Source organism: Takifugu rubripes, chromosome 22, assembly GCF_901000725.2.
Source record: "Takifugu rubripes chromosome 22, fTakRub1.2, whole genome shotgun sequence".
NCBI lineage: Eukaryota > Metazoa > Chordata > Actinopteri > Tetraodontiformes > Tetraodontidae > Takifugu > Takifugu rubripes.
In genome coordinates, this window is record NC_042306.1 from 8,210,789 (window position 1) to 8,237,292 (window position 26,504).

Here is a 26,504-nt window from a genome sequence, read left to right on the forward strand (position 1 = left end):
TACAGAAAAATTGAAAAGTTCTGAAAAAGCGCTTACCTCTTCTCCGCCATCTTGGATTGTTGGCTATCTGCAATCATTACTGAGTCAGTTATGAGTTAGTTAGTCAGTTAAATCTAAATCTAGCGGATTTTCGTATCGTCCTGTTGATTTTTTTCCCCTCAAAAGCAAGTAGCAACAAATCTAGTGACTTTTTCTGATGTTTTGGAGACTGATGTGAAATCATGTAATTTAGTGTTGTGTCACTACTATCGTCGAAGAACAGCGGGCGCTGAATGAGCTCCTCCCCTGTTTCAAGGCACACAGGCGAGCTCCCAGCACCCTCCCGTAGCAGCTCCAGCTGCAGTCAGAGCAGAGAAAGCACTTTGGTGACTTTGAAGCACAGAAAAGTCATTTGGAACTGCTTCGCATCCCATTTTCCATTGACATGGAAACTGCACCTGCAAAGATTCTGAGCTGCAGTGTAATAATGGCACAATTCACTCCATTCCTGAGGGAGTGGCCATGCTCCATCTTCATTCATAGATTTGGTAGCATATATCTTGAAAAGATGGTCTCTTTGATGAAGATTAACAAATAATCACAGAGGAGTCACCTCACCGGTGAACACCTGCAGTCCGTCCTGAGACTCCGTGCACTCAACCTCACACCAGTGAACTTCTCAACAAGAAAATATGCTAAGCATCCAGCTTTGGCAAAATGGCATAATAACGACAATATAATGTTATGACTTGGTAATATTACGGAATACATGATTTTTATTTTTTGGCTTTCTTTGGTGCATGCTTTGTATACACTTTGTGTAATTGTGACAGGAGAGTTAAAAAGTTATAAAGTTTCTGTATTTTTATTTTGTAATATTATTGCTTCCTCTCTTTTGATTCATAATACTGTCATAATACTGAAACATTTATCTTTTTTCGGTTCAATAAATATTTATTCTGTTTAGCCTGACTTTAATCGTGCTTTGAATTCTGGCTCCCTCTGGTTTACATCGTAACCAATATAACAGTAAGTCAAAGGGTACTGAAAATACATTCTCCTCACTCATTTCTCACCACACCATCACCAACCACACATTTTTGGACAGAAATAAAAAGTATTTACTGAGAGAAAAGCACTGCTGCCACAGTGATACATGAGGGGCAACTGGAGCAAGCGACAAATCTTAGTCACTGGCCAGAAATTGTCAAAGTACAATTAAAGGTTTTTATTTTTAGGTTTGTTGCTTATTTGCCAAAAGCAGTTAAACACAGCTGAAATTAATTCATCGTTGAGGTTCATTTTAACACTGTCAGTCTTGAAAGGTTTATTTTGTGTCCATTTGTGTCCGTAGTGCTTGGCACAGAGGGAAAAGGCAGTTTTTCCTGTTTCATTGATATTTTCTTCTACACTTCTACAATTTCCTGCCTTTCTGAAAAGAGCTTGTTGGAAAACGTGTGTTTGTGTGTTTATGAGAGGTTTTACACTGCCTAGATAATGATGGTATGTTCACGTTGGGCATGCTGGGTTATCGAAGCATCAATGTTAGCATTTAGACCAAAGTTCTAGAGCAAAGAGACGTAGATAACCTTTCTGAGATTGCATCAAGGTCATCTTAGGTTGTCCATTCATATGTCCCTGTCTGTAGCAACTGTCATAATCCAGCTGAGCCACTGCTGTATTAATCAGAACACATAATATGTTCACACATTTTGTTAACAAATGCAAAAAAAAAAGAAAACCTGAAACCAAAAAGATGTGGTGTTACTGCGATATAAAATCAGTGGGAGAATGTTCTTGACACGTCACTGAATTCTCACAGAATCTCAGATAAGCTATCAGAGATATGAAGCACAAGCCCACCTGATCACCAAAGTAAGATGAACTTTGCATCCCTGCACTTGATGCAGATGACTTGATGCAAGATAGCAGCACTGTCACCAAATGACTACGCATGAGTACATAGTCATACATGATGCTTGTCTTTGTGCAAGATTTGGATTTAATCTGTGTTGTCAGTGTAGATCACAGAAGCTGTTGCCCTTGATGATGGTTTTGAGAAATTTGAGAAGATCTGATGTTCTATGGGGATCAGGATAGATTCAACTTGCATCACGCCGGTATTGCGTCGGTCCCACATGGCTACTTTGTTGGCAGGACTTACACTCACTGTCAAAACTCTCTAGTGAGGTATACACCAAAGGTGCACACTATACCATTGGGGATGGTTTTTTTTACACTGTGTATTTCTTCTGCATTTCTCTTTATTTCTTAAGCTCTCCTGAACTGTTTCATGAGCTCTAAGGAAATAAATCTGCAGATGTTAATGTTTACACAAATCTTGTTAAGGTCTAATTTCTTCAACCATAGATCATTCATCGCCAATTGCACCATGTAATATATGGCAGAACAAACACACCAACGCACAATTAGAAATGCTCCACTGTGCACAAGTTGTGGTGCAGAGCCAATACGTAACAAAATCTAAAAGCCGTAAATATTTATAAATCACACAAAATGCATAGTTGACTGCATTGAAGTGATTCTTCTCCTGTAATTGCGCACATAAAAAGCACATTTCTCCTCCAAAAGGCATGGAAACTGTGCATGGAAAACCTTTTCTTTGGCCATTGAACTTACCAAAGTTTATCAAATCATGTTTGTCCCGTCTCTAATCTTGTCTCTGTTTTCGAAAGGTAAAAAGTGAAATGCGCACCTAAAACCTGGATAAAAGAAGAGAAAATGACTGAAGTGGACAGTGAGCGATACATCTAAATGCGATTTAGATGCCACTGAGGTCAGCAAATGCAATCAGTATGAGTAATGGCATTTTATGTGGATGGCGGTTGATGCGGTGTCTGCACTGGAAGGTGACCTGGTGGGATAAGTCAGATGATAGAAAAGAACAAGGATTTCAAATTGATAAACCACTTTGTTTTTACTTAAGCAAGCTGAGCACAGAACTGCTGAAAATGTTATACAAGGTTTACTGACTCAGTGAGAAATTAGCGAAGTAAATGTTGTATCAAGTATCACCCCGGTAGGTTTGCAGCTCTCCAGAGTGTCGTGGCTTTTCGGTAGAAACTCCAGTCACTGTGGACGCTGGTGACTGCTATTGGGTCCAAACATGGAGTAAAAACTGTTTCATTGACCTGAGACTAAACAAAACAATTTATAACCATGATAAAGCCATAAAATCTGGTCTTGTGACTCATGAAAGAATTGTCAAGGTGGCGATTTTTGCAACAATTACAATATGCAAGTACCGGTGTGACCCAAAGATTCACAACACCAAATCAAAACGAGAAAAGTTCCGAAAAGTGCGACTGGCATCTACATGAAAAAGCTACATTAGCACTGGAGAATGTGTCCGCCGTTCTGTTTTTGGGAGACGATAAAGAAGATTGAAAGCAACACAGCCTTGGCTGGGAAATCAAAAATAGAACTTAATGTGCTTCTTACCTTAACACTGACTCCATATAAGGCATGAGTTTGTCTGGTTATAAACCTTTTTTTTTGTTTTTATTTTTTTTTTTTGTCTTTGCACTTGGTTATCTAGAAAGCTATGTGCACTTGTCCACACCTCAGGTTAGATGGAGCATTATTTACAGCGCTGTATCAGCACACTTTTGTGACCACATCAGAAGATTGCTTAATGATTTTCTGCTCAACAAAATCTAACCTAACTCAGTATTTAAAATAGTTTGCCATTCATAATGCCGATGTGTTTGCCGTCTTTCAGTATGGTAACACCACCAAGGACATAACATCACTAACAAGCTTCTTACTTGGATGTTTAGCATAGACACTTACAGTTTTCCAAATGCCAAAACAGAAGGCAGATATTAAAAAATAAAAATACTCAAATACAGTAACAGGGTCGGAATTATCAAATATGAGAAACGGTTAAGCATAACATAACTCATTCACCATATATAGTATTTCTCATCCCACGAGACTGTGCTGTAACCCAAAAGAAAGTTAGAAAAGGGGATCCTCTTCCGGTAGCTCAACTGTGAATACTCCTGAAATGTTCCTCTATACATATCAAATCACCTCTGTCTTTTCAAGTTGGAGGTGTTTTAATCAACATTTTTAAAATCATAGCTTCTCATCAGTTCTGAACGACAAAAATCTCTGTTGTATTGGGTTGTAGAGTTTGCTCAGAGCAATCCATCATACATTAGATCTTGTCAAAGCGAATCGGAGTCCTCTTCCTTGAACTTCACACCATCACTTTGTAGTTTGTCCAAATGCTGCCATATATACTAGATTCTTTCTCCAAGACAAAAAGCCACACAGTATGGCTTCAAAGTCAAACCCTGCCTGATGAGTCAGTTTACTGTGGTCAACTTAATTTTGTCCCTGAAGCAGCAACACTTTTTTTTGTGGTGTCAGTCCTGAATCAGACCTCCTGAATTAAGCTAGCTAGCTAGCTGCACAGCTGGGCCAACTCCGGTTCAGGAGAAGCATTGGGAAGTTTGGAGTTGAACATCTGGAGAGAGTCCTTGATGCGTGCGACCTCTCCAGCCGAAAGCTTCAGCCGGTGGCGCAGCAGACAGGAGAAGAGATCAAGTGGCTGTGGCGCTGGGGGGGACAGTCGGTTGATCCGGTCCCTCATCTCCAAAAGCATCTGAAAGGCAGCATCCTGTGTACCCTGTGTGTAGGGATAGTCCAGCTGGAGAATCAGATCCTTGATGCCTTCAGGGTCAAAGTGCATGCTGTACCCAAACACTTTCAGTGTGTTTATCTTCATATAACCCAGGTTGGACGTCTGGTCATCCAAGTCCAGAGGTTCGTAGAAGAGTGTTTCGTTAACTGTTGGATCGTCGGTGATGATGCGGCTTCGCAGATAGATGTGCACCGTTTCGAAGAAGGACTTCCATTGGCTGCCCAGAGACAGTGTCCAGTTGTAACACTGTGCTGTGACCACAGCGTCCAGTCGAGTTCTCTCCCAGTTAGCGAATTCCGGCTGATTTACTGGCATGAACCAACTCTCAGAGTGACTACCGCCAAAGGGATTGACATAAATTGCTGGTACAGGCTCAAGTGTGGAATTCTTAGTGGAGCATATTTGGAAAGAAATGCCCATCAGCATGTGGATGAGGTTGGACTTATTCTTGTTGCTTTTAAGTGTTAACAACATTCTCTTCCTCCACGCTGGATTGAACCAGCTTCCCAGGCGGACATCATTGCTGATGTAGATGGCGTGGACTTCTATTCTACTGTCTAGCCGCTGGAGGAGATACTTCACCTATAGAAGAAGAAATACACGTTATAATGGAGGTCTTTCACAAGAAAAAGCATCTGTGTCAATCTGTGATGCATATGTTTGCCCACATGATGATTAGGTTATATGAGAACGAAATGGTATTTTAATCGTGAGGGCATATTTACATGGTGGCAAACATTAGTATTTGCTGAAATCAGTTTTCATGACGTTGTTTGCACTCATTTACAGCCTAGCATATGGGGAGATGTTACACCTCACCCAAACGCTTGCTGGTAGGCTTTGTGTTATCCTAGTCTGGTAAGAATCAACAAAGTGGGCGCCTGTGCTAAAAAAGTACTATTTTTCACACAAGGACCTCAACATCAGGGATATCCAAGTCCAGGTTCAGATAGTGGTCCAGAGACGGGGCAACGCTGGGTCGACAGGCACCGAGATGGAGGATGTTGCCGTGATGACAGGCTCCACATCGGGTCGAGTTGTCCATAGCACAGGAGGAGCAGGATAAGGCTGATGTGCCAACGATGCAGGGTATGACTCCCTGGCAGGTTGGATGCTCCACGGGGCAAACACAGCTCTTCGCCTCCTCAGAAAAGAATCCCAGGACACTGTGCTCATTGCAGTAGAGCAGAGACTGAGCCTTAGTCAACCAGAACCCTGCAGGCCTACAAAGAGAAAAACACCAATGATGCACTTCATATAGGGCAGAATATTACAGCCCCAAAACAAGTGTGGCATGCTGGTGTGGAGGGATGAATAAAAAAAAGAACATCTTTAAAGTAACTTTGTAACTTTGAGGTTTTCAATAACCCCCGCCAAAAAAAGGATATCATAAAATCAGGCCCACAATGCACTGCAATATTCGCAACCACGGGCTTCATCTTTGCAAAGACGCAAACAGCAGTTTTATTTTTAACACAATTGGATTTTCATGATACTGGAGCCCAGATTTAAAGCACCCCCTGACTCTTTTACTGCTTCATACACATCAAAAACAAACAATCACTTTCATGTATTACAGAAAAGCTAGTTGGACCGTTGCTCTGTCTTTATTAGAACTATACGGCAATTTTTACATGGCCAATTTCTGTTGTTACACAATTTTGAAGAAACACCTTAAAAAGATCTCGGTGTCCAACGGGAAAAAAAATGTCAGAGGGAAGCATTCACCGAATTAAATCATAGATGTGCAGCAATCTGTCTGCCTTTTTTCCAACCTCCTCCAGATACACAACACCATGAGGATGTGACAGCGAGACTGCACACTGTGCACTGACCACTCCACATTTATCCACTTATTCATATTCATTGCTATTCTGATCGTGTCCATCAGATGATTGCTGACATTTGCTCTCACCACAGTCATCTTACTCCCACATGCAGCTGCTGCTTTCTGCCTGGTAATAACCTCTTTCAATCATAGCCGTCCATCCTATCTTTCTTACATTCTGCTTACTGCTCCTCCCTGTGGTGCTAGATTGCTGCAGCTTCGTGGCTTTTCTAACCTACCTGGATCTTTGCACCCTGCTTGACCCTTCATACCTGTTTCGCTTTTCTTAAATTTCTGACTATTGACACTATGGTAGACATTGTTAGAATGGTTCAAAAACATATTTAAATTGAGTATTAAATGTGCCTGTCAAGCAAAGTTCATTTACAGCTGTCACTGTTGGGATTTCTGGGTTGTGTCTTGCTGCCTATTTAAGCAGGTTGTGCCTGCCTGTCAGTGCCGGGGTGTCTGTTCATGTTGGGAGTGTGTTTGTTGGTCTGGTGTGGGAGCTTGTTTGGGTTCCTTGGTGTTGGCTCCTGTTCCTGTGTTTCCTGTTGCCTTGGAGGGCCGCTCCTATTCCTGGTTTTCCTGGAGGGCCGCTCCTGTTCCTGTTCCGTGTCTCCTGGAGGACCGCTCCTGCTCCCCTGCAGTCTAGGAGGACTGCCTCTGCCCTCAGGGTCTCGGGGCACGTTCGTGAGGCGAGCGTGTCGCGCTGGACTCCCGAGTCCTCGCCGGTCCAGGAGGACTGCAGCCGTTTGAGGACTCACCGGTGTTCCGAGTTCCCGGCAGTCCAGGGGGACTGCGTCTGGTTTGGGAACTCGCCGATGGACCTTGGAGGAGCAGACGCTGCCTCCTAATCGCCAGCAGTCCAGGAGGACTGCTTTGTCGCCAGTGTCTCGGGGCACGTTCGTGAGGCGAGCGTGTCGCACCGGACTCCCGAGTCCTCGCCGGTCCAGGAGGACTGCAGCGTGTGGAGGACTCACCGGTGTTCCGAGTTCCCGGCAGTCCAGGGGGACTGCGTCTGGTTCGGGGACTCGCCGATGGACCTGGGACGGGCGGACGCTGCCTCCTGATCCCCATGCGGTCCAGGAGGACTGTTTCTGTTGATGTGTGCTCCCCTTCCCTGTAAATAAAGCCCTTGACCTCTCCACCACTGTGTCCTGGCCTGCGTTCGGGTCCGCTACCATCATGTAGCGTAACAGTCACAGCATGTTCTTCCATTAAGAACACTGCAATTTAGTGAAGTTTAATGTTGGTGCAAGAAAAGTTGAATCCAAAGAGACTTTGATCCAATTATGTTCATGAATTCAGCTCATATTAAATGTTTTAACATTGCAAAACATTTGCAAATACTCTTTTGTTCCTCTGCCAATTTTCATGGCCTTTACCTGAGGAAAAACCTCTGTCTGGTTCAAAATATTTAAGACTTTTTTATGCTGTCATAGATAAATGCAAAAAAAAAAAAAAAAAGGTTGCCCCACAATTACACTAATATTTATTCATCCATCTGATTTCCTCACAAAAATATTCAGTTAATGTGGAACTCGGCACCTACTGGCAAGTTTTCCTTCTGAAAGCCGGGGTTTGCTGTGAAGGTGAGATGAAAAGGCCGACATGCATAAATTACCATCCTCTTTGGTATATTAACAGTAGCAACAAATTCAGACGGAAAAACTGTCTCTGCCGATTTACTCCCGAGGCTAAGTTCAGCAAATCACACACAACATTGCTCAAAATGCTCCGGCAATTCTTCTGCTGCCCCCCAGGCCTGAGTAAATAGACAAAAATGAATGATGATAAAATAAATGGATTTGAGCAGCAGAAAATAGGAAGCCATTGCAGCTGAGCATCCCATGATAATATGCTGTTGCTGGTATTAACTGGGTCAAGACTTTGACTGATGGGTGAGCCAGACAATCAGGGGGGGAGAGAGAGCTGGAATGACAATAGAAGGGTGAGTAAGGGAGAAATGAAGACAGAAAGCCAGGCACTGCAAGTGAGAAGGGGGAGATGGAGTGACTGTTTCGGGGGAAAAGACTGTCAGGGGAAATTAAAGTGTGCTGTAAACAAGTGGTAAGCTGTCAGCCTGGGAGAAGGCTTGATTACAGCGTGCCAAAATAACATGCTAGTTAACTCACAAGAGCCCTAAACATCAGTAACCAGACCCTTAATCTTGGCTTTCCCTTTTTTAAATCTAATTTCTGCTTCACTGCTCTTCTACTCATGACAGCAGAGTGGAGCCAATAACAGTGTTTGACTGGAGAAGGCAGCATGTAGAACAGACTCAGGACAGGAACTTATTTTTTCTCTGATATTCTACCACAGGGGTGCAATGTCAAATTACATGCTCTGACATTGCTTTAATGACATAAATTTGAGTAATTCTGAAGCATATAGTGGGAAATCAGACAAAGATGTGTGTGATTGTATTTGGTGTCATCTGTTTGTTTTTTGGGTTTTTTTTTTCAGGGCTGTCAAGACTCTTATCAGTCATTTCTTAATGACATCCATGTTTAGGTTGGGTCAACTTCCAGGACAAAACTAGTAAAAGTATTCTATGGCGATGGTACCTTAACTAAAAATGGTAATTGTTAGGAAGATGCTTTCATTTGATTGCTCAAAAATGTCCATAAATCACTATTATTATTATTATTATTGTTATTATTATTATTGTTATTATTATATAGTGTAAATGTTTGTCAGTGCAAATGTTTTGCATTGATTTGCTTTACAAGAATTCTACTGTCATAACTGCAGTGTGACAGTGGATAAACATTGTGATTATACTGGGACAGACAGGTGACGATGACTTGTTATTTTTGGAATGATGGTACATTTTCCCCTTAATCAGAAGTTAATTAAATAAAATATGATACCTATTGTTGGTACCTATATGGTCTGTTTCTATTCTGTATTTCTATTCTAAAATGTCTTCTCTTCCGGATAAATAAAATCTGAAACAGCAACAGCTTATTTGTGCTCCACCTGTCTACATCTCAACTTCCTTTGTGCGTAACTTTGGGAGTTTTACCGAATTCCCCACTGAGCTCTTTCTAGACTGATAACTGTAGACTTCCCAGCATACTTTGCTTGAACCAGCAAAGAAACAATCAACTTCTTTCTTACTCATTGGGGTTGTTTTGAACTGCTGTATCGCTGTGGGTTACCTCTCTCTGGGTAGACTGATGTCAGGTTGTTTAGGGCAGCGTTTGCTCAGGGTGAAGAGTTTCCTGACAATCTTCTGGGCTTTTCCCAGGATGGAGGCAGTGCTGGACTCCAGCTGCGTATACCGCTTCTGGAGTGACAAGTCGACTGACCAGAACTTGGCAATGACGGACACATTCAGGAAGCGATCAGTGGGCAGGCGCTTCAGAAAGGCTTTGAATTCATCTGTAGAGAGGGAAGAGGATGCACGAAAGGAGAAAAAAAAACAATCATTAAAGGCTGGAAAATATTTAAGATTTTAACAACGCTCATTTTTACTGCAACTATACTTGCCAGACAATGTTTCCTCAGTGGCACACATATATAATGAGATAATTAGGAGCTGGGTGGATGCTTGTGTGCTATTAAAATACAAAACAGCCCTCACGTTCTAATGAACTGTCATTACAGACTAAACACCTGCACTTCAATATGCAGTCACACTCATTTTCCTCAGCATTAGAAGCTTATTGAAGTCCCAGAAGGGTTAGCAGCACCTGTTAGCATTGTTTATGGATGGCAGAAATCATGCAGCCCAAATCAGGTAAGAACAATAAAAATAACAATAGAGGAACAATAGATTAATCAAAAGAGATCAAAAGCCTTGGCCTTCTCACTGATCAGCATGGGGATTTTAAAATTTTACAGGTTTTTCATTGAGGTGTGTGTCTTATGCTGACTGTCAAGACCAACTAAAATAACAAAAAAATGCTTATAGGATTCAGCACCCCTGTTTAAGACCTCTGGGAAGATCTGGTAGACTCTACAGTTGAGCTTCATCTCAGCTACACCACTGCAAATACGGTTCTTCATAGAAGGGTTGTGAGAAGAAACCTCTCCCAAAACCTCACCTCAGAGTTCAGCTTCTGAACTATGACACGGACCATCCAGATGAGCCAGATGCCTTTTGGAATTAAGTCCTGTAGACCCATCAAGTTTGCAATCAGCAAAAAAATCTGAGGTTGAAAAAGTGGACGGCCTCAACAGATGATAACGGTCCTAAAATCACCTTAAAGTTCACATTGGACCACCTCAGGAGGCACCAGCTGAAGGTTCTTTTATGGCTCTCACAGTGCCTTGAACCTTTTTTCCATTAATTTGTAAATTTAAAAGATTAAAGAAAAACATGGTTCTGTTTAAAATATAAAAGGGATGTGTCACCTGTAACTGACATTTTGAAAGATCATTTCATCTTCCACCACCTGAAGTGTTGAGATTTTGATCTTTCTCATGTCACTGTATAACTCTGAACAACTGTAGTATATCTGGCTTCAAAACTTCCAACACATTTAGATCTTCACTTCATTATTTGATGACTTGACAACAGCCTTGTGACCCATGAGTGACACATGGGTGATGCAAAAAAGAGGAGTTTCTCCTTGTATCTGCGTGGGTTCTGTCTGGGTCCTCCAGATTCCTCCATAGTCCACAGACATGCAATTAGCAACTCTTTTGACTTTATCTGTAAATGTGAGTGTCAATGGTTGTTTGCCAGCCCTGTGATGAGCTGTCCCATGGTTTTACTGGCCAGCTTCTGCTCCGAATATAACTTAAGACACTGTAGATTTCCATAATTGCTACTCTCTCTGCTACTGTATGTTATCCTTGCAGGCCTTTGCTGCCTGAGCCACGTGTGTCTGTCTGTGTGCGTGTTTATGTGTGTGTGTGTGTGTCTGTGAAAGTTCTGACAAGGAAAAGACTGGGCACTGAACTGAAGATTGAGAATAATGTTGGACCATTTGCAGTGCTGGTTTAGCCAAAGTGTTCTGTTGTTAAGATCTCTGTACTTCTAGTCTGAACTGGTGGGTTTGGTATTATCCCAGTATCATGCCTCTGGGAAACTTAAAGCTGTTATTTCTCTCCCTTTTTTTCCCGAGGCCAGATCTGGAAGACCTTCTAGGATTAGCCGTGTGCTAGAGAATCATATTCCCATGTGCTGTTATTGGCAGGAAGACATGGAGGAAATCTGCAGCCAAAGCGACCCGAGCTGAGCAGGCGTGATGAGACGCAAGCCTATTACAATGTTCAGTGATCCCAAATGACTCAGTGGTCCATGTCTCTGTCTTTTTACGTATACCTATTTGCCTCCACTCCCCCATCCCACCTTTGCCGCTTCCGCTCGGTTTTACACCTGCCTCACCTCTTCCTGTCTATGCTGACATGGAGCTAAATTAGCAGCACAACATTAACTTTGTAATTACTGACTATCTTCCTCAGATGGGCTGTTTTTAGTGCTTGTTTGGTGTCACCTCTACTATCTTCACTGGAATACCTGTGTGTGGGTGTGTGGGCTGGGTGGGTGTGGTGGTAGGACTTTATTTCGAAAGGTGCTCCAATTACCCTTGATCCTGGAATTAATCTATCTAGTTCTATCCTCTGTGGGTGAATGAAGTGTGGAAATGAGAGAGGCTAACGTGCGGCACATTGCAATTTAAAATATAACGATTGATGCTATGAAATTCGAATTTGAGCCTAATATCCTGACAGTTGGGGATATTCCTTAATCGTTACCACGGCTTCTACATAAGCTGCTGCCATCACACGTCTTTGTGTCACTGTAATAGTGAAGGGAGTCCTTTGAGGTTGGAGCTTTTTCCGCCCACCTGAAGATAGTCACAAATCTGCAGCTCATTAAGTTTTCGACATTTTCCAGCATCAGGTCAAAAAACAGTCAGTAATTGTGTCCCTCCTTAAGAGCGATGATGCAGGCAGAGGGGAGAGAGAGTCGGCTCGGCTAGCCACTTTTATTCACCGTGCCAGGGGAGGAGCTGCACAAAAGACTACAAATGTCCAATCAAAATGTCCAAATCCAATCGGCATCCACTTTCTGCCTCGCCACACCTCTTGTGTACTGGTGATACACATAAATGGAGATTAGATCAAATACAAGAGGGTTTGAATACTGTTCTGATGCACAACACAGGTCTGAAACAAACTCCAGTGTGAAATTTAAAGGCTGGGCAGAAAATCAGTCAACAGCCACCAACGGTGAGATGTGAGAGGATTATATTGATCTTTTCTGTAAACACTGCAACACAACCTGCTATCTATCCATACAGTGTCTCACATTCCTAGACACTCTATGGATCCACCCTTATTCTTTGTTCTACATCAGTGCCCCTATCGTTATACCTTTTTTCCCCCTCAAATGTTCTGATTTTCTCTATAAATCTGCACTGAGCAGTCTTTTAACATTGTTCAAACCTAACCACCCCCCTTCATCACTCCTTTCTAACATGCTCATCATTATTTCTGCCATCACCCTTCTCAAATTTGTCTCTCTGTTTTTCTCCCTTTTCCTGACATTTATGACTCCATGTCCAAAATTTACGGCCAATTTGGCGGCTCAAAATCCATCAGATTAAGAGGGCATGGGTGTGGGGGGTGGAGTTGTTTTCCATAATGGGTGACTGCACTGCCCTGAGAGCTCCATCTTTGCTCCGAGCTAGTGATTCATGACATCATCAAGTAGAGACGACAGCTAAGTGACTGGCTGGCTGAGGGCTGTTCTTTCAGCTCCCTGCAAGGGCAGGAGGTATTTAAGTCTGAATTGGGATTTTGGGAGCCAGACATGTGTGGAAGGCCAGTGGTAGCATTGTCAGTCAAGAACATCAAGCTGTCCACAATGAGAGAAATGTGTCAAGCCTATAATTCCTTTCCATCTGCATGTTGTCTTGCAGCTTGGATGCTGTATATGATGAAAATCAGAACAAATTAGCTGGAAGACATCATTATGCAGTCATCATCACAGGTCCTTTGTCACAACTGAAAATTGGAACTGATGGGTTTACTAGAACCTGTCATGTGTAGGAGTGAACACTGTTGCTTGGAACATGCTCTTTGTTTCCCTGCAGTGCCCCTTGTCTGTCACTTACATCTTAAGTTAGTTCCTCTCATTAAATCCCATATGAGTCCTCAGAACAACAACTTCAAGAATCCTCCTTCTTCCTCTGTGCCTTTAAACCAGTCACAAACATGACAGACAGCGTGGATGGAGCTGGGATGTCTTCAGGCGATTAAAGCTGGATGGGAAACGGAGAGCGGAAAACAGGGGTCCAGAGCTGTCGAGTGAGCTCCCGTTTCTCGCACTTCAAAGCGTCACATTAAAGATACCGTCCCTCATATACACCCAACTCCACTCGCACAACAGTCACACACGCATACTCGCACGCATGCACAGAGGATCTGATGCTAGTCTTCAGTCATCGAGAAACTACAGCTCCTTTTTAGAGCCCTCAGCACTCGGTGGATGATCGATCCCTCGGAACACCAGCTCACTATTTTAGGTACAATTCACTAACTTAGAACACAAATCCTTTCAATCCACATGATAGCTCTTAACATGCGATGATGGAAATATAACACGTACATAGATGCAGTGCTGCTGGAAAGTATGTGCACTTGAACAGCTTAGATGTTGCTTTTGTTTTTCCACGATTTTCTTATTCATCATGACCAGTTTTATGTATGAAATGTCAGATATATGTTTATCAATTGCAGGTACTTGTTTATTGGGACTTGTTTAAGTAGCCCAAAAAATGAATTACTGATGAGAGGGTTCACATACGTTACATTTTCAATGTTTTTTTTAAATAAAATTATAGCGTTTCTCCATTATTTGAAAAGACACTTTGCAAACTGGGATTTGGATGTACATGTAATATGGTTATTTAATGTTGTTGTTTTTTTTTCTTTACAAAAGCAGTGACCACGTTGGGAGAGTTCACACAGATTTAAGCTGTATATGCATACATATGTACACATACGTATACGTATACTCAGCAAAAAACTCTACATTAGAAAGTGATATTCTCTCTTCTTTTGCCCCAGCCATAGATCTAATGTTGACCTAATGTTGACCCCCTCCAGTAAACCGACAGGTCAGCACATTTAAAAAGCTCTTATTTAAACCCACAGGCTCAGTCACGGAGGGCCATCCTTCACTGAGAGATGAATAGACCAAATGACAGTGTTTTCATTCCCTAAGAGACATCAGTAGGCATTGTTCGAAGGTGAGGAATTATAACTTTATGCAGAGCCACAAAAGGAACACACTTAGCACATTCCTGACATCAGAGGAGTAAAAACCCCACTTGATATGTGCACACAATCATGCATTTGTGGCAGATTCGCACATTGCTTCTCAGGGGAAATATTGTAGTCAGTCAGTCAGTCAGTCAGTCAGTCAGTCAGTCCGTCAGTCCGTCAGTCCGTCAGTCCGTCCGTCCGTCCGTCCGTCCGTCCGTCCGTCCATCTATCTATCTATCTATCTATCTATCTATCTATCTATCTATCTATCTATCTATCTATCTATCTATCTAGCTATCTATTCTTAGATTAACATTTTGTCTGGAATACAGATGGGCCACATGAAGCCACACATGAGCCACACCAAATGATCAAAATTACAAAAAATAGAAATAAAAAAAGTTCCCAGTCAGGGGAGGATGCTGGATCTCTCCTTTGCAAAGTTATTTCAAGCCTCTTGGTGCTTCTTTTTTTTTTAGAATTCAGTGATTCTGTCTTTTCCCACAGGAGTCAGTAGACAGAAAAAATTCACATTATTATTTGGCATCATGCTTTATATTGGGCTTCCTTTGCTTCAAAAGTCCCCTTACAGTTCAACCACATGCAGAGAGCCTCAGGCCTCCACTAGCATGCTTCCTGTCTGCTTAAGTAAAATTGCTGCTCTTCCCTCTCACCAGGCTGCTGCATTATGCTCCAGGTCAGCCTAGAATGACTAGAGTTGAAACAAACGTTTCAGTATTTCGCTGCCCCTTACCTTAGCATACCGGTTTAAAGATGAACTACCTTCCTGACTCCTGTCGAGATATCAGAAATGGATAATGGTTCCCATCGAACTACAGAGGTGGGGGGTACTCTATAAAGCTGATTCCCACAGAGGGGAAAAATATTAAATTGGGGTTAGTTCTCACTGTTCTATTCATCATTGAAAGAAATCGGGATCATGTATGTTCTTTTCAGCAGCGATCGTTTTAGGTGCGACATTGATCTGGGAGCTGCCTATTAAAGCCTCCACCTGCTGAAGGCATACCCTAAAGATCCACATGGTTCCTGATGCTTCTACCGCATATGGACCCCTTCATGCACAACGTTCACCGGCAGGGTGTCTTTGTAATGCTTTCTATTCAGGTTTTCTTTATTGTTGCACTTCCACAATGGTGAGCAGTCGGTATTGTTCTAGGATATTTTTTTTTTTTTATTTACTTCTTTTGGAAACTGCAAGCTGTTTTGAAACTTGTCCGTAATATGTTCCCCAAGATCCTCTCTCCGATTCAATCTTATGAGTTAAAATCAATAACTCATATTTCATACTGAGCAGAGCACAGCCACGTCTTGTTGGGAGCTCCCAACACTAGACTAGACTAGAATGCTCATGGCAAAGCTGTGCTGAAGTTTGCATCCCATGGAGATCAACACTTTTATTTATTTTTTTGCTTAGTAAAGCTGTAGGATGGTGTTCAAGGGCGTTTTCAGAGCAGCTGTGAACTTTTTTTTTGCTTTTTCCCCCCTGACATTCACCATGATTGAGATGTTGTGAAAAAAATGTGACATTGCATTTTATTATCCCCTGCAGATTTTTAGATTTTCGCTGTTTGGAGGGTATTTGGAAGAAAGATGAGGGGCACTGCTGCCAGACAGCACAGATCTCTGTGCATTTGAGAAGATTACAACGATGGGAAGAGGGAAATCCGTCTATTAAAGTACTTAAATGTCACTGCTCCTCTCACGCATGTGAAATATTGAAGGCCTTTGTTTTAAAGTCGTTGCAAGTTGGTCCACAACACAATCGGACCGTGCCTTCCTTTGAGGTGCGTTCAGTGTCATCGTTGCCTCACGTGTTTCCCAGACAACTATCACAGCGAATGAGGGTGACGTTCAGAATCAGGCATCAGGAGGTCATAATAGATCAAAGATATGCTGCACGGTTTCAGAAAACCTGTATGCATCTTCTCCACAAACATTGTTTAATAAGAAACCTGCAAGAAATGGACAAGTACTGATACCAATCCCATTCGTAGAACTCTTAAAATAAGACGGCTTGAAGACATATTTTCCCTCTAATATTTGAACAACATGTGGTTCTCTTGTATTGGCTGAACATTAGAACTTCTGCACACGATATAAATACATATAAATCAGAGAAAAAAGTTCTAGTAGCTTCACTACTATGGTTTAATGCAAAAGATGCATGCATGGCAAACACGTGCACTGAACCACTCTCAGGCACTCGTTAACATGCAGACGTTGTATAATAAGAGGAAGCCATTGTAGGGTCTGATGGCTCTACTAATAAGGGGAATTACCTTTGAATAGTCCAAGAGCCTGAGATAGAAAAACAGGCCCACATGTGTGTGGGTGTCTTCAGGCAGATGGGTTTTAAACAGTGTACCCAGTGGAGCTGCAAATGATCACCAGTTACAGCTTCGCTGTGTTACCAGCAGCAGCATCACGCGTTCTTTATTTGTCATGTTTTGGAGCCAAACGGATGAGTAAACTGCAGTAAGACCACAATTTACAGCATCGTATTAATGAGAAATTACACATTGGGGGAAATTCTGCACATTCAGGATACAAAATGAATGCGACATAATATACACAACATTTGTCACACTATCTGTGCCATGCATTTGCTTTCTATCATTTCTGGATGACTGAAATTGTACATTTCCTGCTCTTAAAGGCAGCAGTTGGACATTTTATTCATATGTCCTCAGTTTCCTGTAGCTCATGTTTTTATAGTAATGTTTTTAGTCAAATCAAAATAATGTTAAACTCTTTTGGAACCTCAAGGACAGATTTGGCTTCAATATTATCTAAATATGTAATTCCTGGCTGTGAAAGGGTTGCCAGAACATCGCTGCATGTGATAAATTCAAAACCACCAATAACAAAAGTCCAATTTCCATATTCCAACTGTTCAATGACAAGTAAATATTGTCTAAAATCTAAAAAACACCATCTGCAAGAGCGTCAGCATCCCTTTTTGAACTGAATAATTTGGATTTAATTACTTGTGAACCAAAATTATTTGTCAATATTATATTGGCCTTTAAAAAAGCATCCACTGGCTTCTGTTTCCAAACTGCTTTTTGAGGTTATCATTTAGTGCATGCGACCTGAACTATGTGCCAATACGATACAGACCCTTCAGAACGGTTCTGATTGAGGACAAATTAAATCCAGGCAAACAACACAAAATACAATTGGTTCATTTTATAATTAGAAATACAGAGTTGCCCATCACAGATAAATTGAGCATTCAACTTCTCAAAGATGGGAATCTTGCGGAGCCGAGAGCAACGTAAGTAAAAGACTGAAGTGTGGGACTGCCCTGAGCTCTCACTGCTGAAGGACTGAGAATTACTGCCCTGTCTGCTGAGACTGGAGGGTCAGGAGAAGGAGAGGCAGATTAAAAGAGATTGACTAAGAGAAGAAATAAGACAGAGGTTGCTGGAAGGGTTCTGGCCAGTGTTACTGCAGGTTACAGGAGGCTAACCTTCTGCTGGAGTATTAAAAATAGCCTTTATCATCTTAACTTTTTTTTTTTTTAGCTTAACACAGAATGAAAATAAATCCATTTAATATTAATACTATAATATTAATACTTTAATTCCAAGTGGTTTATGATACTTTTGTTAATGAGGCTAATCAATCTGAACAATAAATTTGCTTCAGATCTAATCAGGCCACTCTGGCTGAGTCAGAGGTTTGATTCTTTACTGTCCACACTGTTAAGAGTGTAGCTTCTGTCTGGTGGTCCCAGCTGCACAGAAAGTGTCAGCGACTCTCCAGAGGCCCAATTACGAACCAGCTTATCAAGTGTTGCCGCTGTGTGTGCACACTCGTGTAAGTATGAGGATGATTGTGTGGTCTGTGTGGGTCATGGCTGCATATGGGGCCTTTTCCGTTCACGGGCTGTTCATTAATGAGGCGATGGCATCTTTTGCGCTGTTTTTAAAGTTCACCTGGAAATCAACTTTCCAGACAGGAGAGCATACAGCCTCAGGGTTGCTTTTGCGGCCTGACCTCAGTCAGAAGCAGCTACCATCCGGTGCAGGAGCATGCCAATTAGTTTTATAGTCAAAATAAAACAACAAAAAATCATTCACGCCAGAAACCAACAACTATGAATCGTTAATGATCAAATGTGGAGAAGGTGTTGCCTGATTTCTGTGGGCTCATTCCACAGTTTAAGGAGTGAAGATTTTGTTTTTTTTGCACTTCTGATGCGAACAACAACTGAAACTCAACTGTATGAGGCACATGTGTCATCTGAACACATTTCTATGCAGCATGATTTAAATACTGATCAGCCTCCATAAGGGCAATTTAAATGCCATCTTTAATAAATTGGAATTAGATTTAAACAACTAAATATTAGTCAGTATAGTGATATTTCTAAAATTTCAATAAAGTGCATTTGTGCTGTGTACGTGTTTCTACTGAAGGGCGTTTTGGGCACGAGCTTTCTCAAATTTTTCATGAAATCTCATCTCCTGAGACTCTGCGGGGCGAAAGACAGACGTACACATCCTGTTGCATTACCTCAATGCGGTTGCAATTGACAATATTAAAAATTGTCAAGATTATTTATTATTACTTCTAATTAAATAGTCAGTCCATAGTTCTGTGTCACCGTAAATGTAACAAAGTGTTTCAGTTGCACTTTGGCAATATATTTCGAGATAAAATGTCTGAAAAAACCTTTTTCAAAGGAGCGCCTCAGTGATATTTTAGAGGTTTTTAGAAATTCATCTGTTTCCATTAGAGGTCTTTTATTGTGTCATTTTGACTTTGCTCATTTCTAAGGGTAATGGAAAACAGTCTAATGACATTACTAGTAAATATAGACGTACTTGTCATCCTTTACATCCTTTAAGAAAAAAAAAGAAAAAAGACGTACTCAGTGCTTGAGCGTCCGAAGAACACAGCAGCACCTTTAGCAGGTGTTGTTGTTCCAGCAAAATACTTAAAGGATGAAATTAAAGTGGAGAACATTAATCGAAGTGGATGAAAAGCCTCAAAACTAACTCTTGGGATTACATTTGATGAGAGATTGAGTCCCTCTATGTATAGGGAGTTTTTAGCTGTTGAGGACCCTCAATGCAGCAGTATATCCGTTAAATGAGGCAGCCCACAGCACCTCTGCACACACCTTACTCTCAGTTATGCTTCAGAGTGGTTGGTCCTCTCCAGTAAGTGACACAGGAGAGATGATGGGAGCGTGCTCATCAGACCAACCAAGTCCCCAGAGAAAGATGGCACCTCCTCCCTCTCTTATCTCTACTTTAGGATTAACAGTTTTTCCGAAGGTTGCCCAGGCTCAACCTGAGGAAGAAAAAGAACTCTGTGTGGTTTGTGTGTGTTTATCTCTTAAAAAAAATGAATTCCTTATTGTGGCTTGATTAAAAAAAAGTCTTCCAATTATTATTAGACTGGTACAGTTTTCCAGCATCCATATTGAGTAATGTGGACTGAGCCAAAATGGAGGAAGATCTGCATTTAATGATGACTTAAGATAAATTTAATGACGAAGTCCAGCAGGTTTAATTCGCGTGAAATCCTGTTACTATTCTGTCTCTACCAGCACTGAGTCCTTGGATAGATGGGACGGAAATAGAACAGGACAGAAAATTAGTTGTACTGTGCTTGTCTGTGTCCAGTGCCATCCATGGCCCCTAACAGTTCACCCTCCAGGCTTTCTGATGCTCTTCTTTGTACTTACAGGCGTAGCAGAATTACCATTGACGAGGCGGCGCACAGTCCCGGCATCACTTTGTCTCACCAGGAAACATGTGCAACTGGAACTGCTGTTCACTGCCTGTCCTCCAGGCACTTGCCCTGGGGTTGTTTAAAACAACCCCTAACGTGTTGACTAAAGAGAAGAAATATATGCGAATGACTTGTTTTATGCAATTTCAACTTTCACTCCTCCTCAGACTCCGTTATTACTGTCAGTTTTCAAAGTCTGACTCTGCAACCTGTCGACTCGTCACAGCGTCGCGCCGCCTCTGTGTTTCTGTATGATCCACCTCTTTCTCTTCCCCTCTCGCCAAATCCTCCTCCACAGACATCTGTGGCGGCTTGCTACTGCCAGTGGGTCAGCCATTTGAGACAGGAATAAAGAAAGCGGCTGCCCACTCATTTCCAACCCCTTCACCCCCCCCCCCCCTTCACCCTCGCCTCCTCAGCTCTTTCCAAGTATGTCGGCGTTTGCTTCAGCAAAGGTTTTCTAAAGGTGAGACACGCGATGGCCTCCACTCACACATCTGAGTCACAGAAAAGATTTAAAAGGTTAAAGTAAAACAGAGAAGAACTGATGAATAAAAACACATAAAAGATTATCACTGAAAATAACTGCACCCAGAATTAAACAAACAAAAAAAAAATTGGTAAATAGAAAAAAGTCTCTAATGACTCAAACGCAGCAGCACGATACTCATGAGAAAATTAAAAAAAATCAGCAAAATTAAAAAAGTGTGTCTTAATTAGAGTGCAAAAAGGGAAAGTGCAATTCAAAGGCAAACATGGAAGGATGATCATGGATTAATGGATGATGGATGTATGTATGTATGAATACATAAAGATAATTGGACACTTTTGGTCCCAATTTTTCCCTTCCCAACCACTTTGCCAGATTATCTTGTGTCTTATAAAATTGTCCTATACGTTTTTATATAACATTGTCCTGTGCTGTGAGATGTTATTAATAAGATATTAAATTTGCTCAAGGAAGCAGGCATAAATAAAAATAACATTCGTGCTGTTGCCAGGATTTCTCCATTCTTTTCTCTTTTAAGTGAAAAATAGACCACCATCATTCTCTCCTCCAAGTTGTGTTTGCCGGTTGTTGCCATGTTTATTCTTTGTACTATTAGATCATGTGTGATCACGCAAGATTTCTGGCTTGTTGGCACAAAAGTCTAGATCAGCGGTGGGACGGAATCTTGACCTGCCAACCTTTGACCCCAGTGACCCACTCAACGCTTACACTGACAGCTTGTAATAATTAATGTACTTGCATGATCTATGCCTGTTCTCTCCTCTCCCTGTCCTCATCCCCCTTCTCCTCCTCCTTTTTCCTTGTCGCTGTTGCTTTTAGGGGGTCATGCCCTGGGTTTGAGTCCAGGGCATGACCAAGGCATGGGATTCTGGGAGCACACAGTACGAACAAAACATTTCAGTTCCTGATCTCTTAAGATTTAGAAAATCCTTACATGTGGACCCCGCTCTTCTCATAATTCATACATTAAAAGTTAAAATGATTCTAAAACAATTCAACCTCATTTCTTCCCAGTGCATCCCCATCACGGCCTGGAGCCCTTCCCTATGCTGATGATTGAACTTATCACTGACGAGTGATTGTCAGTTGTGGTGGATAAAGAGAATAAAGATAATAGCTGACCAGTATGTACGATAAATTTACAATAATCAACCAGGTTATATTTGTATAGACGAGCAATTCCTGCCTGACAGCATCGTGCGATCTAGCAATGGGCCTAAAGCAGCTAACACTAATCTCATAAATGAAAATGTAAATGTGTTCCTCAATAGGTTTGGTTTTATTCAATAGCGCTTTCAAGCATAAAGGTGACAAGAGCTACAAAGGAAGGAAAAAAGAGCCACATTTTTTTTAAACTTGCAGAGAGAAAGATAGCAAAAACAGAGCATAAAGCTGCATGTGTGAAATGCCTCCCCTGTATAAACAAGGAGAAGGAGGGAGGAGGATTGCCAAATCTTGAGCCGCAGTCAAATTAATCTCTGAGAAAAAGATAATTGCCTAACTTTTCTGTCGCCTACATAAATCCAGCAAGCCCATTTGCCACACAGACACCCTGAAACAACACAACCCAACACAAACCAACAGCGTCTAAGATGGAAGCAGGCAGAGATTCAAAGTGTTGGGGTCCTGCTCATGCTCAGACATCTGCCAGAACTATTTGTAGGTGGTTCCAAGTATCAAACAGATTCCCCAATGCTCCCAGGGAGGCTTTTTAATTGGGATATAATGGACGAAGAGAGACAATTTCACAATTTGTACTGCATCACACGACTAGAGCAGCGAGACAAAAAGTAAGAGTAATGAAGACAAGATTAGAGGATGGAACGGAGAGAAGGGAAGTAAAATATTTATGATTGGATTCATTGAAACTTTATGCTGTATTTATGTTCATAAGGGAGTGACTTATAATTTCGGCACATTTGTATGTGTTTTCTTTCCTGAAATCTCTCACTTCTTCCTGCATTGGCGCTGACAAAGTTTTGTTGGGATATGCTGTTGGGCTCAAGATTGAAATCAAACAGGTTAATTAAAAGCAAGGAAAATGAAGACAATTTAGACGAAAAGATTCACGGATACATAACCTTTGCCTTTTTTAAACTACAATCTTATTATAACATCTAGGATAGTAATTAGCAGCTGCCGTGAGCTTTTATTAGTTCCGATTGATAAGACTGAAATTTTTCTCCAGGGCAGAATTATCACCAAATATCTAATCATGCAGGATGTCCAACAGGGGTTTATGTGTCTTACACGGTGGACCTTGCTGACTTAAAGGTTTGTGTCTCTGTTCAGAATCAGAGGTGGCGCTCACAGAAGCCACTGGATCTCTGCAGGGCCAACTCTTCCGTGGTGACAGACAAACAGACAGACATGTTGTTGCAGCAACATTTTGGACACCATCATTTTTCTTTTTCCAGACACTGAAAGTGGTTTTGGCAACACGATCCCATTGGTCCAGCCTAAACACTTTACATGAGGTGCACTGACACCATCACACATCCATCCATCACACGTGAGCGCGCGTGCTTCATGAGCCGCAAAATCAAACAAAATCCTGCTTTGGTAGTGAGAGCAAAAGGTCTTTCCTGGCTCTATCTCTCAGATGGGAAATTGCACTTCCTCTTTTCCAGCCCAACGATGGGGACTTGAATGTCAATTACTTAGAGGCTTCACCGTATGATTCATGTATGAGTGTCCTCATTAGTTACCTTGTCTGCACCATCATGCTTCCTCCACACGTCTGTGACACGTGTGTCGGCTGTGAAGATGCCACCACCCCCCACACACACACCCTCACCAGCCAACTTAACACTACAGAGGTCCAACGTAATGATTAGATGTTCGGTACCACTGTTATGGTAATTCCAACCCCATGTCAGAATTTCATCGTGCTTTTCATTCAAATTTAGTGGCTGAGTCTGTGAGGCATGACATTGGCTGGATGAACTCCTAAAACTGTGATACTTTTCAGCCACAGCTTCTCTATTACGCCAATAAAAGCCTGGATGCCATTGCGGTTCTGTAGCGTATAAAATGAGCCACAAAATTCAAACATTTGAAATACCCTCCAGAAGAGGAGAAAATGTTTGTTTTTGTTCAGATTTCTGCGCCTTTAATGTATGTATTTCCATTATTTCTTTTTGAAAAATTTCCAGATCTTTTGTTTTGTCTTTGCACTCAACTTACCATCCTGCACATGCCAGATGCCAGATGGCGGTGACGCGCTCCGTTATTTGACAAAGATAGATATTTTTTTCGAATGGCTTGGATTGGACCCGTGTTTACGCAGCTGGATTTGAATAGAAGTGAATCAGCTACCCCATCGTATTGGAGCAGATACAATATTCCGCCCCAACTGCATCCAGCCTATTTTAGGGGTTAGCCTGTTGAAATACTGCCTCCACAATCTGCCACGGTACTACAGCAGTTAATTTCTTATCTGTACAGAATTACCAGAGAACACATAACAATGTAGCTTGGATTTTAAATGAGCTTCTCGTCACAATTTACAAAATACTGCCCTCTATATGACTCAAGTAAATGAAATGTTATTTGGATTTCTGGCTCCCATTTCAGTAGGCATTCTAGGATCTTTATGAAGAGCAAAACTTCTTTCTTTTGGATGTTGATTTGTCATTTATTACCATCAAACCAAGACTTTTACGTGGAAACATGCCACATTTCCGTGCTGTTAATGAAAAGTATCAGCGTTTCTTGGCAGTGAGGTGAGATTGGGCCTTTTAAGAAGCCACTTGACAGACACCAGCGCAAAGGAGTCTCTCGCTGATCTCTAAAGCTGATTCTGCTTCCAATTTTTCCAAACACAAAAGGTGTGATCTTCAATCCATCACTTATTCACCTCCACCAGTGATCAATTCAAAAGGATACATTTGCTTATGTGGCTCCTGCTGCTGGGAAATTTTGAGCTCTAGATTGAGAAAATGGCATTTGGCTGAGTTTTAGGGTATCCTTCCCTTTCCCCCTTGCTCATTGATGCACACTTTGATTGGGACTCTCCCTTGTTCTCTTTCTGTCTCTCTGTCACACACACATAAAAAGCTTGCAGTGGGTTTCTCTCACCACAACAAATTTATCAGCCTGTCCCAGCAGACAAGATCCACACCGAGTTCTTAGGTTCCCCCAGAAGCCAAAGCAACTTTAAATGTCCGCGTGTGTGTGAGTGTGATAATGAGAGGGGATCCAAAAGTAACAGTTTGAAAGTCAAGCACATTTCCTGTCGATTATCCTCCAATCTTCCCACATTAATATTTCATTTCACTTTGCCTTGCATACGTCTGGTTAACTGTGTGAACGTGTTCTTTAAAATGGGTGGAAACTTCGAAGAAACGGAAGATTCGTGCGATGGGACGTCAAAGTGAACAACTGTGGTATTTCCAGCTCACTGCACAGGCGCTCAAGCCTCTCAACAACCCAAAGATCTCATTCAGTTTAGTCAAACGGCACAAAGTTTAGCTGCTGACATAAACAGGTGATGTCCCCGCAATTATGGGTCTTCATTTCAATACTCCTGGTATGTTTAGGAAGATCTCATTTTTAGCAGTGGGGAATCACAGAAAACTGTTTGCTGTAACTGCAGAGCTGCAAACTCTGCATACACACACGCAGGCAGTGCGGTGTGGAAACAATTCCGGCATCACAGTTATCTCTGATGGGACGGAAGGGACTCCATCGTCTCCCGTCTGTTCTTCACACTTGTGCTTGCCTTAACCAGAACACTGAACATCATGAAGCGTTTGCTCAGTTGCTTAATCGTATCTGTGCCTTACCTCAACGATCAATCTCTAAATGTGTTGCAGTACATTGTCAACCTTTTAATATATTGCTTCATAAAGGCCTGTAGTTAATTAGTTAGTTCCCTTTGACAGTGTCAAGAGTTACTTTTTGTTTTGTTTCTTGCACAACATCTCAATATTGCACTATCCTTGGTAATTTTTGGTAATAACTTTGGTTGGCCTCCAGTATGGAGGGTTTTTGGTTCACAGTTGAAAAATCTTTGGACAGGTTTTGAGTCATGTAATCTTTTAATGTGGGTTTTTTTCTTCATCAGGAGTGACATTAAGTCACTGTTTGCTAATTTTGCGTTGTCAAGGAACACCTTAATCTTGTTAAATCAAGTTGGCTTCAGTTATTAATCTCAGTCCTGTTTTAAGCCCTGGCCTGACACATCGTAAAGCATCATAACATAGTTTATCTTTATATTATTAATGAAAACATGTTATTTTACAAGTAATATTCCAAGTTTAATTGTATTCCTATAATTAAAGCAACAAAAACCCAAATCTGCCTCTGAAAATCAGCTGTCAGAGTTTTGAATTATCATCAAGCAGCCAAACCTGAAACTGGAACCTCCAGCTCTAGTCTCTTAGCTCCTCTTACACAGCGAGAACATCCAACAGGACCTCCAACATTACATCATTATTCTCTTAGCAGAGCCAATTTATTTAAAAAAAATTAAAACCAACCAGGTGACTTAAAAAAAATAGATAGTGAGG

The 26,504-nt window shown here is 41.6% G+C and overlaps 1 protein-coding gene across 1 annotated transcript in view; it reads right to left on the bottom strand.

The window, feature by feature from the left end:
• Positions 1-4,034: 4,034 nt before the first annotated feature.
• LOC115247966 (BMP/retinoic acid-inducible neural-specific protein 3-like) overlaps positions 4,035-26,504 on the bottom strand; it is a 36,207-nt gene continuing 13,737 nt past the window's right edge. Inside the window, exons 3-5 of the mRNA XM_029831141.1 lie at positions 9,647-9,869; positions 5,568-5,874; positions 4,035-5,233 (exon numbers count right to left, since the gene is read on the bottom strand). Of these exons, the coding sequence (XP_029687001.1) occupies positions 4,412-5,233; positions 5,568-5,874; positions 9,647-9,869 (1,352 nt within the window). The 3' untranslated portion in view covers positions 4,035-4,411. The remainder of the gene's footprint in view (positions 5,234-5,567; positions 5,875-9,646; positions 9,870-26,504) is intronic.